Below are 17,008 nucleotides of genomic sequence, written 5' to 3'. Positions count from 1 at the left end.
TAGTACGTTTCAGAATGTATAGGCAAAAATTGGGTTTAAAAATTAGAATGAGTAAAACTTAATCAGTTGAACCGAACTGTACTTCACTGAGCTGTACATTCATTCCTCCCACTAATAGACACTATTTTTACGGGAAAGGTCGAGATCGAACGCTCAAGCCTATTTGACGTGAGCCACACACACACCGTCTCAGTCCTTCTGCCTCCAGCTCTCCTCACTCTCTGAGACCAAGTCCACCCCACAATCACTCTCAATTTCAGATAAATTAAAACTAGCTGTTCTCATTTATTTCATTCAATCATCATGCCCCCAAAGAAACATGAATCCTGAACACCAAACCCACGCTATGATTTTCAGAATTTTACCTTTACAACAATCAAGTCACAATCATTCTTGCATTCTTCCCAAGGGTCTCAGAATAAATATAACAAGATTAAATATTCAATATTGTTCACATATCCTCAATGCATCTGGTTCCAGGCAACTGGACCACTCACAAACCCAGGATCAGCTTGACCTTGAAATACCTGAGTTCAGGTTCAACTGTGGTCGTTTTCACCAAATATTTCTAAGTGTCAAGAAATTCATCGTTCAAACAGGAAATTTCAACTGTGCAGTTCATCGAGCTAGAACTTCCCACTGACCAACCTTCTGGTTCTGTCCCAAAGCTTCATAACCTGCTTTCAGACTTTCACGCAGAATTTCATTTCAGCACAGCTGGCCCTGCACAAATTGTCACCAGCTCAGCTCCTTCTGAGTCTTCCTTTCAAATCCCACTCTCAATGCTCTCAAAAACCTCACACACTGAACTCATCCCAGCCTGGCCCAGCTCCTCCTCCTCCTCTCCTTCATCAGATCAGGCACCAAATGAGAACCTGATCTGTGATACAGCTCTTTACAAACATCAGTCTGTCAGCATGACGAGCAATTCCAGAACTCGGTGTCAGCAATAAATAAAGAGGTCTTGCAACTTGAATATCCACACTGTTTCCAGCAGTTACGCATACAATCCTTTAAAGACTCTCAGCCACCAGACCTGCTGACAGCCCATGCCACCTTTCATAACTATCAGCAACATTCTCCTAAATAAGCACGTTCTTTCTGAACGTCATCCATCTGTCTCACACCACACCACCGCTCATCCTCCTGTCTCCAAGCCTGAGTTCGTCTTCCCATAGCTTCAACTATCATAGACTCTTGAGTTTTTGAATTGCTTAGCTTCTGTTACTTGTTCATCGCCGTATTAGTCAGACAAACAATGAATCTCCATTTAGAGTCTCACGACTCTAGACAGTCTGAACAGTGGGGCATAGCAGTACTCTATGTGTCGCTTTTTCCCAGCAGTGTTCTCTGACTGCCTGGCCCAGATGCACATTGCTGGCTTCCAACGCACACTCTCAAATCAATTTCACAGGCCCATTGTTGGGCCTGTAAGATAAACCATTACAAACTCCTTCAGCCACGTTCCCACAGTTTGAACCTGGCAATCTGGTTTCACACGACTCTGGGCACTGCTTGCTGCCTGCACAAAACATCATGACAGTCTCAATCACATGATTCACTCACATTGCATCACACGTCCAGGAATGCACGCACAGCAGCCAGGCTCGACACACCTGCATTGCTCACATTCTCACTCTCATGGCATTTCTCCAGAATCCTTTTGCTCTAGGAACAGCATTTACTGTCACAAGGCTGAGCCTGGCCTTTCAGTCCTGGGATTGTTGGTATCTGTAACTATATTCATTCTCATGTTGAAAGGTGCTGTCCTTGTCATTGGTCAGGTGCTTGGCAACACAAAGGTTACCAGATTCTGTCCCACAGAAGTTCTTAACTACTTCCAGTTCAAAATTTTTGTTCACGACCCAGCAGTGAATCAGTTCAAATCAAACCTCATCAAGAAACACAAATAACTGAGGTGGAAATTTCTAGAACTGCACAACATTAAATTTCAACATAAATGATGGGAATCATAACAAATTTTTAGATGAAAATTTGTGTCACTCTCAAATGCATTGCATTTCAACCACCGAAGAGTTTGACTGCATAAATATGTATGTCATGACAAGAGAAGAACCATAAATTAAACAAATTTTTCTTTCCTGTGCCCTTGTCTTTCCACTGTCACTGTCTCCTGGGCCTGGATCTCACACATCAAAAACTGGCCCATCCCAGGCAGCAACACCATCTCGGCCTGCCAGACGGCCTGGGCACTGCAGGAGGGCCCAGGAGCAGATTCACTGCCTGCGATCAAGATCTCGAGACCCATCGATCAGCCTGCACCAGTCTCAAGACACGCTGAGGAAAACCTGTCAGTTTCACAGTTCTCAGGAAACATCAAACAGTTGAAGGAACAACCTCACAACCAATCAAACCAGCCTTTCAGTGACACAATGGTAAAGCCTGGCAGCGCCTGGCAAACAATCAAAGAACATCCACGGTTATGACGTTTGTAACTGGTTCACACTTTAGAATTGTTCTTGAAATCAATACAGATACCTTATTTCTGCCTTCTCCTCCTGGGTGTATTTGCTTCTTTTTGTTCTAGAGCTTTTAGGTGTGCTGTCAAGCTGCTGACATATGCTTTTTCCTGTTTCTTTCTTCAGGCACTCAGCGCTATGAGTTTTCCTCTTAGCACAGCTTTCATTGTGTCCCATAAGTTTGGGTATGTTGTATCTTCATTTTCATTAAATTCTAAAAGTCTTTAATTTCTTTCTTTATTTCTTCCTTGACCAGGTTATCATTGAGTAGAGCATTGTTCAATTTCCACGTATGTGGGCATTCTTCCTTATTGTTATTGAAGACCAGTTTTGAAGCATTGGTGGTCCGATATATTTATGGGATTATTTCTATCTTTCTGTACCTGTTGAGGTCTTTTTTTGACCAATTATATGGTCAATTTTGGGAGAAAGTACCATGAGGAGCTGAGAAGAACGTATATCCTTTTGTTTTAGGGTAGAGCGTTCTATAAATATCCGTTAAGTCCATTTGGCTCATGAGTTCTCTTAGTCTGTCTACGTCTCTGTTTAATTTCTGTTTCCATGATCTGTCCATTGATGAGAGTGGGGTGTTGAAATCTCCTACTATTATTGTGTGAGGTGCAATGTGTGTTTTGAGCTTTAGTAAGGTTTCTTTTACGTATGTAGGTGCCCTTGTATTTGGGGCATAGATATTTAGGATTGAGAGTTCATCTTGGTGGATTTTTCCTTTGATGAATATGAAGTGTCCTTCCTTATTTTTTTTGATGACTTTTAGTTGAAAATTGATTTTATCTGATATTAGAATGGCTACTCCAGCTTGCTTCTTCTGACCATTTGCTTGGAAAGTCGTTTTCCAGCCTTTCACTCTGAGGTAGTGTCTGTCTTTGTCTCTGAGGTGCGTTTCCTGTAGGCAGCAGAATGCAGGGTCCTCGTTGCGTATCCAGTTTGTTAATCTATGTCTTTTTATTGGGAGTTGAGGCCATTGATGTTGAGAGATATTAAGGAATAGTGATTATTGCTTCGGTTGTATTCATATTTGGATGTGAGGTTATGTTTTGTGCTTTTTCTTCTCTTTGTTTTGTTGCCAAGACGATTAGTTTCTTGCTTCTTCTAGGGTATAGCTTGCCTCCTTATGTTGGGCTTTACCATTTATTATCCTTTGTAGTGCTGGATTTGTAGAAAGATATTGTGTAAATTTGGTTTTGTCATGGAATATCTTGGTTTCTCCATCTATGTTGATTGAGAGTTTTGCAGGATACAGTAACCTGGGCTGGCATTTGTGTTCTCTTAGGTCTGTATGACATCAGTCCAGGATCTTCTGGCCTTCATAGTTTCTGTAAAAAAAAGTCTGGTGTGATTCTGATAGGTCTGCCTTTATATGTTACTTGACCTTTTCCCTTACTGCTTTTAATATTCTTTTTCTTTTTATTTTGTGCGTTTGGTGTTTTGACTATTATGTGACGGAGGTGTTTTTTTCTGGTCCAATCTATTTGGAGTTTTGTAGGCTTCTTGTATGCCTATGGGTTTCTCTTTTTTTAGGTTAGGGAAGTTTTCTTCTATGATTTTGTTGAAGATATGTACTGGTCCTTTGAGCTGGGAGTCTTCACTCTCTTCTATACCTTTTATCCTTAGGTTTGATCTTCTCATTGAGTCCTGGATTTCCTGTATGTTTTGGACCAGTAGCTTTTTTCGCTTTACATTATCTTTGACAGTTGAGTCAATGATTTCTATGGAATCTTCTGCTCCTGAGATTCTCTCTCCATCTCTTGTATTCTGTTGGTGATGCTTGTATCTACAGCTCCTTGTCTCTTCTTTTGGTTTTCTATATCCAGGGTTGTTTCCATGTGTTCTTTCTTGATTGCTTCTATTTCCATTTTTAATTCCTTCAACTGTTTGATTGTGTTTTCCTGGAATTCTTTCAGGGATTTTTGTGACTCCTCTCTGTAGGCTTCTACTTGTTTGTTTATGTTTTCCTGTATTTTTCTAAGGGAGTTCTTCATGTCTTTCTTGAAGTCCTCCAACATCATGATCAAATATGATTTTGAAACTAGATCTTGCTTTTCTGGTGTGTTTGGATATTCCGTGTTTGCTTTGGTGGGAGAATTGGGCTCCGATGATGCCATGTAGTCTTGGTTTCTGTTGCTTGGGTTCCTGCGCTTGCCTCTCGCCATCAGATTATCTCTAGTGTTACTTTGTTCTGCTATTTCTGACAGTGGCTAGACTGTCTTATAAGCCTGTGTTTCAGGAGTGCTGTAGACCTGTTTTCCTGTTTTCTTTCAGCCAGTTATGGGGACAGAGTGTTCTGCCTTCGGGCGCGTAGTTTTTCTTCTCTACAGGTCTTCAGCTGTTCCTGTGAGCCTGTGTCTTGAGTTCACCAGGCAAGTCGTTTGTAGCAGAAAAGTTTGTCTTACCTGTGGTCCCCAGGCTCAGGTTTGCTCGCGGGGTGTTGCCTATGAGCTCTCCACGGCCTCAGCAGCCAGGAAGATCTGCGCCGCCCCTTCCGGGAGGTTCCGTGCACCAGGGTTCCAGATAGCTTTTGTTTTCCTCTGGGGTCAGTACTGTGTGCAGCGTGTAGTCTCTTCTGGTTTCCCAGGCGTGTCCGCCTCTCTGAAGGTTTAGCTCTCCCTCCCACGGGATTTGGGTGCAGAGAACTGTTTATCCGGTCGGTCCCTTCAGGTGCGGTGTCTCAGGCAGTGGATCTGCTGCTCCTGGGCTCCTCCCACGGGTACCCAGAGGCCGAAGGTATCCTCCTGGGCCAGGGATGTGGGCAGAGGTGGGCAGCGTTGCAGGTCTCCTCCGCCTGCTGCCTCAGGGTGCCCGCCCACCAGGGGGCCAGGAACTCCCCCTCCGGGGGCCTGGGAGCAGAGAGCTGCTGAAGGCAGGGATCCTCCCTGGTGGGACTCTGGCCAAACCTCTCAGCCTTCCTATGAACAAATCCCCCCGTGCATAATGATCCCCAACTGGATGACTGACCAATTGTGTTTTTAGGCCTTTTCTCCACGCATACCTTTGGCCTCAACTTTTTTGCGCCCTCCCTCCTCAAGGTCATGTCCAACCCTTATGAACAGTACTTTCACCCTTATTTATGCTTGTTATAGAACTCTCCAGTAGAATTTTTAATTTTTTAAAAAAATAAACAAAATTACATTTAGGGGCATATGTGTGTGCGTGCGTGTTGTGTGTGCTTGGGTATATATGCTACAGTATGTGTGGAGATGTCAGAGGACAACTTTGGGGAGTTGACTCTTTCCTTCTACCACATGGGTCCCAGAGATCAAACTCAGGGCTTCAGGCTTGATGGTAAGCATCTTTACATGCTGAGCCATCTTGCTGGCCCATCTTTGACTCCTGCATCTAGTAAAGTCTCTGGATCTTTCCAGGAAACCACACAGTGACAGTGGGGGAAAGGAGTAAGGGCACAGGAAAGAAAATTTGGTATTTTAATTTATATGTTGGTTCTTTCTCCTTATCCTTTCTCTGACATACACACATATTTATGCAAGTCAAAACTCTTCAAGTGGTGTATTTTAATGATCTATATAGAGTATAAGTACATATAATAATCTCTTGTATTATTTGAGCAAAACTCACTAATTTAATCACATTTAACATTATACTAGTTCTTACTAAGGTACAGAGTTCTGACCATAGTGACCCATTTTCCTTGTTGCTTATCCATTCCAGTATGGTGGGCAAGAGCCATGTGTGTCTCCTGAACACCTAAAATGTGACAGGCATCGAGGTATGCAGTAAGAGGAAAATCTACATTTGAGTTTGAAGAGTTTCCACTAAAAACAAATGTAAAATATTTCACTGATTTATGTTTATATTTTGGCTGTGCTGGGAATCAAACCTAGGGTTTTGAGTATGTTAGGCAGAGTGTTTATGTCCCTGTGCTATATCAACTTCCTTCACCATTTCATGTCATATGTTGAAATCATATGGGAGTTAAAGTGATTAAAAAATTAATTTGACTTTTAAAATTTTCATCTAAAATTAAAAAAATTTTTGTTATAAAATTCATATGGCATACAATTTCCCATCTTAACCATTTTATGTTTGAAATTTAGTAGTGTTTATTCACTTTTTTTTATACATGCAGTTTCTAGAAATTTCCCACCTCCCATTGTAAAGTGGAAAATCTGATTAAACAACACTCATTCCCTGTCACTCCTTTTCTCTGATAACTACTGTACAGCTTTATAGTTGTTTGTGTTTTACTACTCTTGATGTAGTGGAATCAGAATATTCGGGTTTTGTGGCCAACTTATTTCAGTTTGATTTTTTTCTTTTTTTCTGATCTTTTTTACGACATCTGTCATTATCTACTGCAGTCTACTTTTATTGATTTGAGACAGGATCTCTTATTGAATTGGAGAATGCTTGCTCTTTCAGCCACACTGGCTGGTCAGCAATCCATTGGGATGTTTCCATCTCCTTCCATGGTGCTAGAGTTACAAGCACACACAACCATGCCCAAGTTTTTACAGATTTCTGGGAATTGAAATGATTCTGGAGAAATGCCATAGTCAAAGTGGGGAATGTGTGTGAAGTGACAGTGTCCCTATGGGTATTGTGGAGTTTGGGTACAGCTGTTAATGCTTGTAATACTTTGGTATTCCATTGCTCTGGACCAGATGCATTGGGGGGAGCTTATAGATACCAAGCATCTTTTGGCTTTTATTTTCCTGAAGAAACATTTGAAGTGGACCTATCTCTTCACGGGCAGTCCATGGTAGAAAGTATTTTGTATACTCTTGTCTGTGTTTTACGTCCATTTTGCAGACTGAGCTGTAAGACACAACTTTCAGCAGTCACAGTACTGGCTTCTATATGATTCACTAAGACTTTGGGGCTGTCTTTGCTTACCTTTTTGCTCAGGTCCTCAAGCTCGCAGAGAAAGTGCCCTTAGTCATTGAACAAAAAGTTTTAGGGCACTGGAGAGACGGTAGTTAAGAACACTTCCTGTTCTTACCTTGTATTTCATGTGTTAATTTAATTAGGATTGGGGTATAAGAGTCTAAGCGGTGACTACAAAACAACCTTTTGTGATTATTTGCCAAGCACCACTGTATAGTAGGTGCTTTACTGATTAACTTTCTATAGAGCTTCACTATCAAAAGCAGTATACAGATGACAAAAAATATTCAAACCAAGGACATGAAGTTTTACCTTTTTTCAAGCTTGTAGCAGCTTCAGGGAGATAATACTGTCATGAATTGCCAAGGATAAGATATATAGTTACAATTCTGCTAAGCGAGAGTTATTTGAAATCCCAGGACTGAAGAAAGTCCAGGAAGAATTCAGCCTTATTGTGTCTTTCACTGTCTGGTGGCCATCTGGAGGTAAAATCTTGTTTCCTAGGCAAAGGATTCTGGAGAAATGCCATAGCCAAAGTGGGGGAATGTGTGAAGTGACGGTGTCCTTAAGGGTATTGTTGAGTCCGGGTACAGCTGTTAATGCTTGTAATGCTATGCGTGCATTCCACTGCTCTCTGGACCAGATGCATTGGCCAGGGAGCTTATAGATACCAAGCATCTTGACATTTTTGCTTGAAGAAATATTTCAAATAGACTGATAATTTCATGGTCAGACGAGTACAGAGTATTTTGTATGCTCTTGTCCTATATTTTACATCCATTTGTGAAACCCATCTGAAAGAGATATTTCTGTGAACACAGCCACAGAATGGGCTTCTGTGTGACTCATCAAGACTCTGCTGTTTCTTTTTACCTTTTTCCTTTTGAAATCCATTTCTGCCTTCAGTGCTGGAGAGCTGCCCATCGTTGGGAAACATTCAAACATTAAAACTGGTGACTATCTTTCTTTAGAGAGGAGTCTTGATTTAAGTTTTTCGGATTGATTTATCTATTTATGTCTCTTGGGTCCTTAGCTGATTGATCACACAGGGATTTGTCATAATTGCCTACCTCTTTGAATCAAATGTGGACATAGCAACTAAAAATAAACACGTGTATATTAGAGAACCAGGGGCCTTCTTTGCCTGGGGAATAGCATACTTGCTGTTGCTAAGATGTTTCCTGGCTTTAGCACAGCATCCATCTTTGGAAGCACAGCTGTGTTTTTGGAGTGGAGGGATGACAGAAGTGCATAGGCACACTGGGAATTATCTGGCACAATGGCTACAGATGCAAATCATTATGTCTAATCCACAGCATTATCCTTATTTGTGTGGATCTTTGTGTCACATGCTTGTGTGTGACCTGCTGTGCTGAGAACTAGAAGCATGCCAAAGAATCATTTTCATTTTCAGAATAGTTTGTCAGAATTTGAAAGATAAGTAAATATACCAGGCAGACCATTTTTGCACTGTGAGTGGCCAGTGGTTTTGACTTTGGAATCTGGCTAAATGTTAGAATAATTGCTCTGACTGCATAATACTTTATCAACAAAGCAAACAGAGATTGAGTGTGAAAATTCAAAAAACGAATTATATTGAGTGGGGAACTATTTAACCTAGTAAGTTTGCCCCAGGAATGGGGGTCATTAATGTAGGTCACTGGCAAGCACCAGATTGCTTGGGTTCAAACTGTGTCTTGCCCAGAGGTGAGTTGTGTGGTTCTGGGAGACAGTATGTAGCTTCTTCCCATCAGTCTCTACAGCTGTAGAGGGAGTTGCTAATGCTAGTTTATCTTACAGAATTGCTGTGAAGATGAATGGGTTGGTATTTGCAGTCCCCTAACACTGCATCTGGTATATTTAAGCATTTATAAGCTTTGCTTGCTATCGTTGCCTCTTGTTTTGATAAAATTTCACATCCTTTTTTTTTTGTCAGGATCAAGTGGGAGCTAGTCCCAACTCTGAATTTTTTCTGTGATGATTTAGCAGCATGGAAAAACGTTATGCTGGAATACCTTGGTTAAGCGTTACATTTCTTTCTTGTGACATTATTATAGAAGGCTCCATTGTGCCTGAATGAAAATTTAAACTATATTTAGTGCTCTGGAATTTTCCCTTAAATTGATTTATTTTGGGCCACCGAGCTCCCCGTTTTACAGTTTTAGGGTAAAGCCTCACTTAAGCTTTTCTCCTTCTCTTTCTAAAGAACTGCCTCTGCCTCGCTTTGTGATGTCGAAGAATGATGCTGAGATGCGGGTTGGGAACCCAGCTGAGCTGCATGGAACGAAGGTTCAGATTCCGTACTTAACATCCGAGAAAAATTCCTTCAAAAGACTGGATGATGAGGAGAAACAGGTAAAGGTGTCCGATTTGGCACATTCATTTGATTCTGACCGTGAGGCCTCATGTAGCACAGCCTCTTGTCTGTTGCCAAACTCCCAGCAAATATTGCCATCTGGAACACAATTACAGACTTGGAAGTGAGCCAGGAAAGTTTTCTTGCAGGAAAAGAAGCTGACACATAGGAATTACTGCTAGCCACCCACTGGCCCTTTAGAATCTGCCTTAGTGTAGACTTGCGCCTCAAATAGTACCATTGATCTAATCTACTTATTTGATTTATCTAGGTCAGTGGTTTTCTAAATAGGTTCATTGACATGCAACTTCTAATACAACGTGGGAACAAATAACAAAGCTAAAGCAAGTGCCCCCCCTCCAAAAAGAAGCTCCAAAGGAGTCTATGATCAAAATGGTTGGAAAGTATGTCCTCATATCCCATTCTTATGGGAAAGACGAACTCAGTCTTGGAAATTTAGAATGTATATTAACAGGCAGGTTCTATTATTGTAAAGAGACCTGGAAATCTATGTTTACTAAACTCTTTTTTTTAAAATCAGGGAATCTTTTCCTGGGAAACATATGTAGAACAACATCTCTGCAAATGCTATTACCTACTTACCAGGCTTGGAACCAGAATAGGGAGGATGGGCTTGATTGCAGTCATCAGGTGGTAATTAATGAAGACAAATGGATGCCATTAGAGTGCGCTCATCAGGAAGAAACAGTCATCATGTATAACTCACTCTTTTGATAAAGAGACGTTCAGAGAATCAGATTATATTCAGCAGTGTCTTCTGTAAGGTAAAGGAACATGCTATATTTTAGGAAGAATTGAATCAAGATGTTTTAAAATACAATGAATATTCAATGGTTATATTAGAAAATTAGCATATGGGGCTGGAGAGATGGCTCAGCAGAGGTCCTGAGTTCAATTCCCAGCAACCACATGGTGGCTCACAACCATCTGTAATGGGATCTGATGCCCTCTTCTGGTGTGTCTGAAGACAGCAACAGTGTACTCACAGACATAAAATAAATAAATCTTTTTTAAAAAGAAAGTTAGCATACATGGCTTACTTTGATGGTCTTGGATATTCAAAGTTGCAAGTTTCTTTATTTTATTTACTTTTTGACACACGGGGTTTGTCTTGTATACCCCAAGCTGGCATCAGACTTACCTGGTCTTCCTGCCTTCTGAATGCTGAATTACAGGTGTGCTTCATCATGCCTGGCCAAAGTTTGATGTTTATAATTAAAAGAGCTGTATCTCATTTTGTTAAACAACTCCAATGTAAGGTTGCGTTAATCATTTAAGTGGCATATTACAAAGACACAGGAATTTGTAGTCAGTATACTTTGGTATGAGTCTATCAGCATTTGGAGAGGACTGAGGACACACTGTCTCGCAATGGTAGATTCCCCGGAAAGTTTCCAGGTCTTATCACAGATCATGGATTTGTTATTAAATTAAACAATCCAATATAGTCTCAGGGTTATAAAAAGTATCATTTCTCTGTTCTTTGGGTACCTCACACTTACAGTCTATTGGTAGTCCTTAAATAAATAAAAAGAGGAGGACGAGGTAGAGGAAGAGGAGGAGGAGGAGGAGGGCCAAATCTAGTAAGCAGGCCCAGGCTGTTTATCTGGCCTAGAGTCCTGTATCACATTCATAGTTGAGTTGGGATTCAATCCAATTGTATTGTGAAGGTTTTCATCTCTCTTAGTATTTTGGAGCATCTTAGATGGAGTGGCTATGTTTTAGAGTCTCTCACTGTGAAAGAACTCCCCAAGATTTAATTTTGTCTAATAAGCTCTAAGAATACCCACCGTTAAACATTAAACATTTAAAGTACAAATTTTATTGCATTTTCTGGATTTATATTTGTTGAATACAAACTCAGTAAATAGGAATCTTAAAAAGGAAGACTCATTAATTCATTAACTGAATGAAAATGGAATCTGTTCACAATTGAGGTTTATGAATATTCTTTCATGTGATCAGTGTCTTTCATTTTCCAGAGGAAAATATTATTGGGCTAACTGAGAGCATTTCAGGCTGGTATTAGTAATTTAGGTAGCACAGCACTGGCGAGACTGTATTCTCTGGGTGCCTTTTGAATGAATATTTGATATTACCTTTTTGCTATGCTGCATTTTTGAGGAAACATTTCTCCCCATTTGTTAAATCAGCCAGGTCACCAGCCGTAGTCACATTTGCTTCTTAAACTGCAGCTCAGAATGCCAGGCTTCTCCAGTGGTTGCCTCTGAACTCTGCTCTGGTTCTTTGAAGCAGGAAACACCGACTCCCACGATGTCACCCCTCGCTTCCCCTCCTTCTTCCCCGCCTCATTACCAGAGGGTGCCCTTGAGCCATGGCTACAGCAAACTGCGGATCGGCACAGAACAGATGCATCCAGGTAAGAGGCGACCAGGGGGCCAGCTGTCACAAGCCATGTCTTAGAGTCTTCTTAATCTACCAGGCAGCAATGCCACCAGCTGCTTAATTTCCTGATTTAATTACTCTTGTCTTTGGAAACATGGCTCAATTTCATTTTATATTTTCAAGCAAAGTTTTTTTTTTTTAATGAAATTAAACATCTCTCAGTAATGCTTTGTTTCCTAGTCTGGAAGCTGGTTTGTCTGTAGACTTGTAAACAACTATTTAGATGATTTAATATTTCATATTCAAAAAGCGTTAAAGAAATGTAGCATGTAAAGGGTTGTATTTTTATGAGAAGTGTCATTTCCTTCTGCAAGGACACTAAACATATTTACTCAGTAAACTGCTTTTATGAAAATTCTTTAAAAAATATAACTATGCAAAAAACAAAGGAGTTGACCCAATCTTTAAGGAGTGGGGACATAAATGAAAATACTGAGCTTCTATGTTTTAGGATAAGGATACAGGAAATGCTAACGGTAGTGTTTTGCTGAGAAACATGAAGCATGCACAGTTATGGGGCTGTCTCCTTGCTCAGATTTATGCTCTCTTGGTGATTTCTGGGGGTAAAATGCAGGACTTAGTCCTCAGGATGACTTGCAGAGTTGGCTGCCCAGACTGCAATGTATGAAAGTCCATAAATTCACTGCAGCACCTTGCTCTTCTGTGGTTTGCATCCCTAGTTTCAGATAATGACTGGTTAAATGTATTCTAGAGTAGAATGTCCTGTAGCCCCCTGCCCAACTTGTGGGATTTGGAGGAAATGACTCAGTTTCTGCAGGATTTTGCTGCATTAGAAAAAAAAGCAATGACTTCTCGAGGGTCACAGAAATAAAACGATATTCTAGGTTAAACTAAAGAGATGCTGTCCTTTTGCTGAGAAAAGCAGGTTATGAAAAGAGCTTTGGGTTAGAACCAGAAGGTTGGGTATGGGAGGTCCCTGAATGACTTTAAGCAAACCATTGAGCTTCAATGAACCGTATTTTTTTCTTTTAAAAACAGCGATGAGGGTGTTAAAAAAGATTCAGTGGGAATATGAATGTAAACTCATATACATCCTATGAAATGCAAGATAGTCTTCCTAATAGATAAAAAGTTCTCCTGAAAATCATCTAGCTCATTGGTGTATGGAACTGCACAGGGTTGAGAATTCATTTCCCTCTTGTAGTACTTTCCCTTGAATGATTTGCCTTTTAAGAAAGAAGTACAATTGTTTCTTCTATTTCAAATCTAATTTGGGCTTAGAAATTAATGTTTAGTCCACAGGTAAATCCATCTGTATTCTATTAAGTCAGCCTGTCATTAAGTTCTACCTTGTTTGTGTCCTCTATTTCCTGCTCTATCCTGTGCTAAGCGGGCTCCCATCCCTGCAGCACTGAAGACACAGCCTGCTTCCATCCTTTCTGGACTTTGAGGAATTGATGGCAAGGCTCTGTATGCCCTCGTTCATTTTTATATTTTCTTTGAAAACAGTAGAATCTGTGTATGACAAGGTGCACATATTTAAGTATTTAAATGTTAACAAATGGCTATGCTCATGTAGGTACCAGTGACGTAAAACCATCCCATTGCAGTGCACATGCCTCTTTCTAACCACATCCTACCCCGAAATGCAGCACTGTTAGACCCTCTATCATTTTTGATTAGTTTTGCTTCTATAACTTTATGCAAAAGGAAATGTGCAGACTTACCCTACTTGTGTCTGCTGTCTTCTCAATGTAACAGTCAAATTCCTATCATTGTGTCGATAGTTCCTTTCATCTTATTATTCAGAAGGTGTCATTGAAAGGATAATCAAGGATTAATGGTCCTTCTCCTGTTGATGAACATTTGGGCACTCTGTAGTATTCGGCTATTATGAAAAAGGATACCATCAATATTTGTTCATGAGTCTCTTTATGACTTACATTGTCATTTCCTTGACACTTAGGAGTAGAATATTTGGGTAGGGGTATAAAAAACAGCCACAGTTCCATTTTGAACCTGAACTTCAGAGTAATGACATCTTCAGGGTTCTAAAAAACAGTCCTCTCCTTGGAGAAAGATGATGTGTCTACTTCCACGTGAAACCTCTTGTAAAGGAATTGAAGAATTACTTGGTTTGCTTTTGACTTGCATATTTTGGGTTTCATTTGATAAGGAAGAGAGTTAAGGCACTAAATAAAATGCGCCTTTTCCCTGAGTTTAGGTTGAATTGAGGAACAAGGCAGAAATCAGATTGCTGCTGGCCTGATTATCAGCTTTCTTGTACATGTAGCTAAACAGAGCACATTCCTTAGATAGATGGCTGGTTTAGATACCCACAGGCAGCCTTGGCCAACCCAGCCTTTCCCCATAGTAGAAGAAGAACCTGTCTGTCTTAAGTGAGCTTCTGTCTAGCTGAGTTTTCATTGAAGCCTGACTGGTAAAATACATCTGTCTCTCCATGTTAAGATCCCTATAGGTAACAGATTTGAGCTGAGGTTCACATGGTACTCTCTTCCCCTATGGTCTCCATTGAGTGGTAGATGAACCCTATTACGGGAAGTCCAGGTCCATGAGTTTCATTAGAACTTATGAGCACTAGGATCCTAGCTTTGGCATGCTGTGCTTAAAACTTTTTGGTAAGATTCAGTTGATATGAAGGGTTTATTGTGGTCCCATCAACATGGAAAAAAACTTAATTGTCAGAGGAAAATGCTTGCCTATAGGTTGAACAATGCATTGAAGACTTGGATTATGTACTATCTATGAAATTCTCTTTTGTAGTTTTACATTTATATGTACTCCTAGTAGGTTCTGAAATACACTAAATGCATTGCCAGACAATCATTTAGATATTTTAATCTGTTATAATTTGGTGTTCTAGTTGCTAGGAAGAAATGCAAAATGTAGTTGTGAGCTTGAATGGTTTGTTGCTTTCTTTGTTTCTTTCTTCCTTCTTCACTTCCTTTATTCTCTCTTTCCCTCCTTCCTTCCTTCCTTCCTTCCTTCCTTCCTTCCTTCCTTCCTTCCTTCCTTCCTTCTGTCCTATTCCTTTTCTTTCCTTTCTTTTCTCTACTTTCTTTTTCGAGACAGGGTCTCATGAGTACCAGTCCAGCCTCCTGCCTGTTAAGCTTACAGGCATGCACCCTAGTCCAGCCTGTTGGGTGTTCTTGATGTGTTATTGTTGTACATTCTTTATTTTAAAACCATCAAACCATGCTAAATGTGGTATCATAACAGCCATCTCTGCTCACCACCCAATCTTATTTATAAGTAAGTTACAGAAGAAGCAGTTTATATATTTTAAGTCCTCAAAGTGTTAGCCCACAGAGATGAGAAATGGTTTCATTTTGGGTGATAATTTCTCCTTTCTGTTAGAGCTGGTTATATTTAACTGTCTTGTTACCATATTGGCAGGGCCATTATTATGTGTTCTGGAAATAAAAGGAATATAGAATATCATTCTTTTTTTGTGGCTTAGAAACTTATTTTAAAGGTAGTAAAATCATTTAAAATAATTTGGTTATTTATTAGAATAATAAATATATAATGCATTTATTCATTTTTGTATCCTTGGTTTTACATTCTGTACAGTAAAGAAGAAAACCATTTATTTTTATAGTAAATCATAACATTAAGTTTTAGTGTTCAAAGTTCATATTAATTTTCTTTGGGGGTTATATGATGAATTGAATAAATTTAAATAGGGAGGTATTTATAACTTTTAACTAGATTTTAGTATTTATCTATAATTTTAAAAGAATTACAAGCCTTACTTTTTATTTAAAAAAACTCACCTTTATTTTTATGTAATGTTTGCAAGTGTTTTGCCTGCATGTGTGTTCATACATGAAATGTTATATGGTGCTGGTGGAGACCAGAAGAGGGTGTTGGATCCCCTGGAATTGGAGTTATAGGTGGTTGTGAACTACCATGTGGGTGCTGGGAATTGAACTTGGTCCTCAGAAAGAGAAACCAGTTCTCTTAAACCAATAAGTCATCTCTCTAGCTCTCAGAAAACTTAATTAAAAAAATCATTGCAAAATAAAAAAATTGAGGAAACTCCTTTTCCTACTGGAAGTGTTCATAAATACAGAGCACAGAGAAAGTTCATCTACAATGTTATCTTCTGGGGTTGGAGAATTATTCATTGATTAAGAGTACTGACTGATCTTCCAGAGGACCTGGGTTCAGTTCTCAGCACCCATAATGAAGCTTGCAGCTCTCCATAACTCCAGGTCTGGGGAATTCAGTGCCCTTTTTCTGGTCTCCATGGGCTTCAAGCACACACATGTTGTATAGGCATACATGAAGGTAAAACATCCAAATACTCAAAGTAAAATGATACTTTTTTTTCTTTTCTTTTTTTTCGGAGCTGGGGACCGAACCCAGAGCCTTGTGCTTGCTAGGCAAGCGCTCTACCACTGAGATAAATCCCCAACAAAATGATACTTTTTATGTATGTATTGATGATATGTATAAACATTAAGCTCACGTCAAATAGGCAGTACATTCCAGTCTCAATTTCCTTTCCATAAAAAATGATAGTGTAGTTCCTGTGCTTAATTGGGAGGAATGAAATGTACAACTCAATTAGGGGGAAATACTTTTTTGGATTCCTGAGTTTTCAACTTGTACAGTTAAGTTTTACTCATTCCTAATTCATTTTTTAAACCCAATGCTATTTTTCCCCTTTATTTTTCTCTCCCCAAATGAATGTAAACTTTTGCATTACATTGGTAAAAGAAGCAACTGGTGTCTGGATTCATTGGTTTTTAAGTGATAGGGGATCCAATGGCAGTAGTGCACGACATGCTTCAGGTTTGATCCCACTAGATGAAAAGAAGGAGGAAGTCAAAATAGCACATCAGCCATCCAGGCAAAGTACAGCCCGTCCCTAGATAGAGTTTATCCTGCTGGAAGG

General features: G+C 39.9%; 1 protein-coding gene across 1 annotated transcript in view; it reads left to right on the top strand.

Annotated features, from left to right (window-relative positions):
• Positions 1-9,519: 9,519 nt before the first annotated feature.
• LOC116888524 (ralBP1-associated Eps domain-containing protein 2) overlaps positions 9,520-17,008 on the top strand; it is a 54,373-nt gene continuing 46,884 nt past the window's right edge. The window contains exons 1-2 of the mRNA XM_032889822.1: positions 9,520-9,695; positions 11,971-12,097. Of these exons, the coding sequence (XP_032745713.1) occupies positions 9,570-9,695; positions 11,971-12,097 (253 nt within the window). The 5' untranslated portion in view covers positions 9,520-9,569. The remainder of the gene's footprint in view (positions 9,696-11,970; positions 12,098-17,008) is intronic.

Source organism: Rattus rattus, chromosome X (assembly GCF_011064425.1).
Source record: "Rattus rattus isolate New Zealand chromosome X, Rrattus_CSIRO_v1, whole genome shotgun sequence".
Lineage (NCBI taxonomy): Eukaryota > Metazoa > Chordata > Mammalia > Rodentia > Muridae > Rattus > Rattus rattus.
The sequence above is the reverse complement of the archived record's forward strand: the minus strand, read 5'-3'. Positions and strand labels throughout refer to the sequence as shown.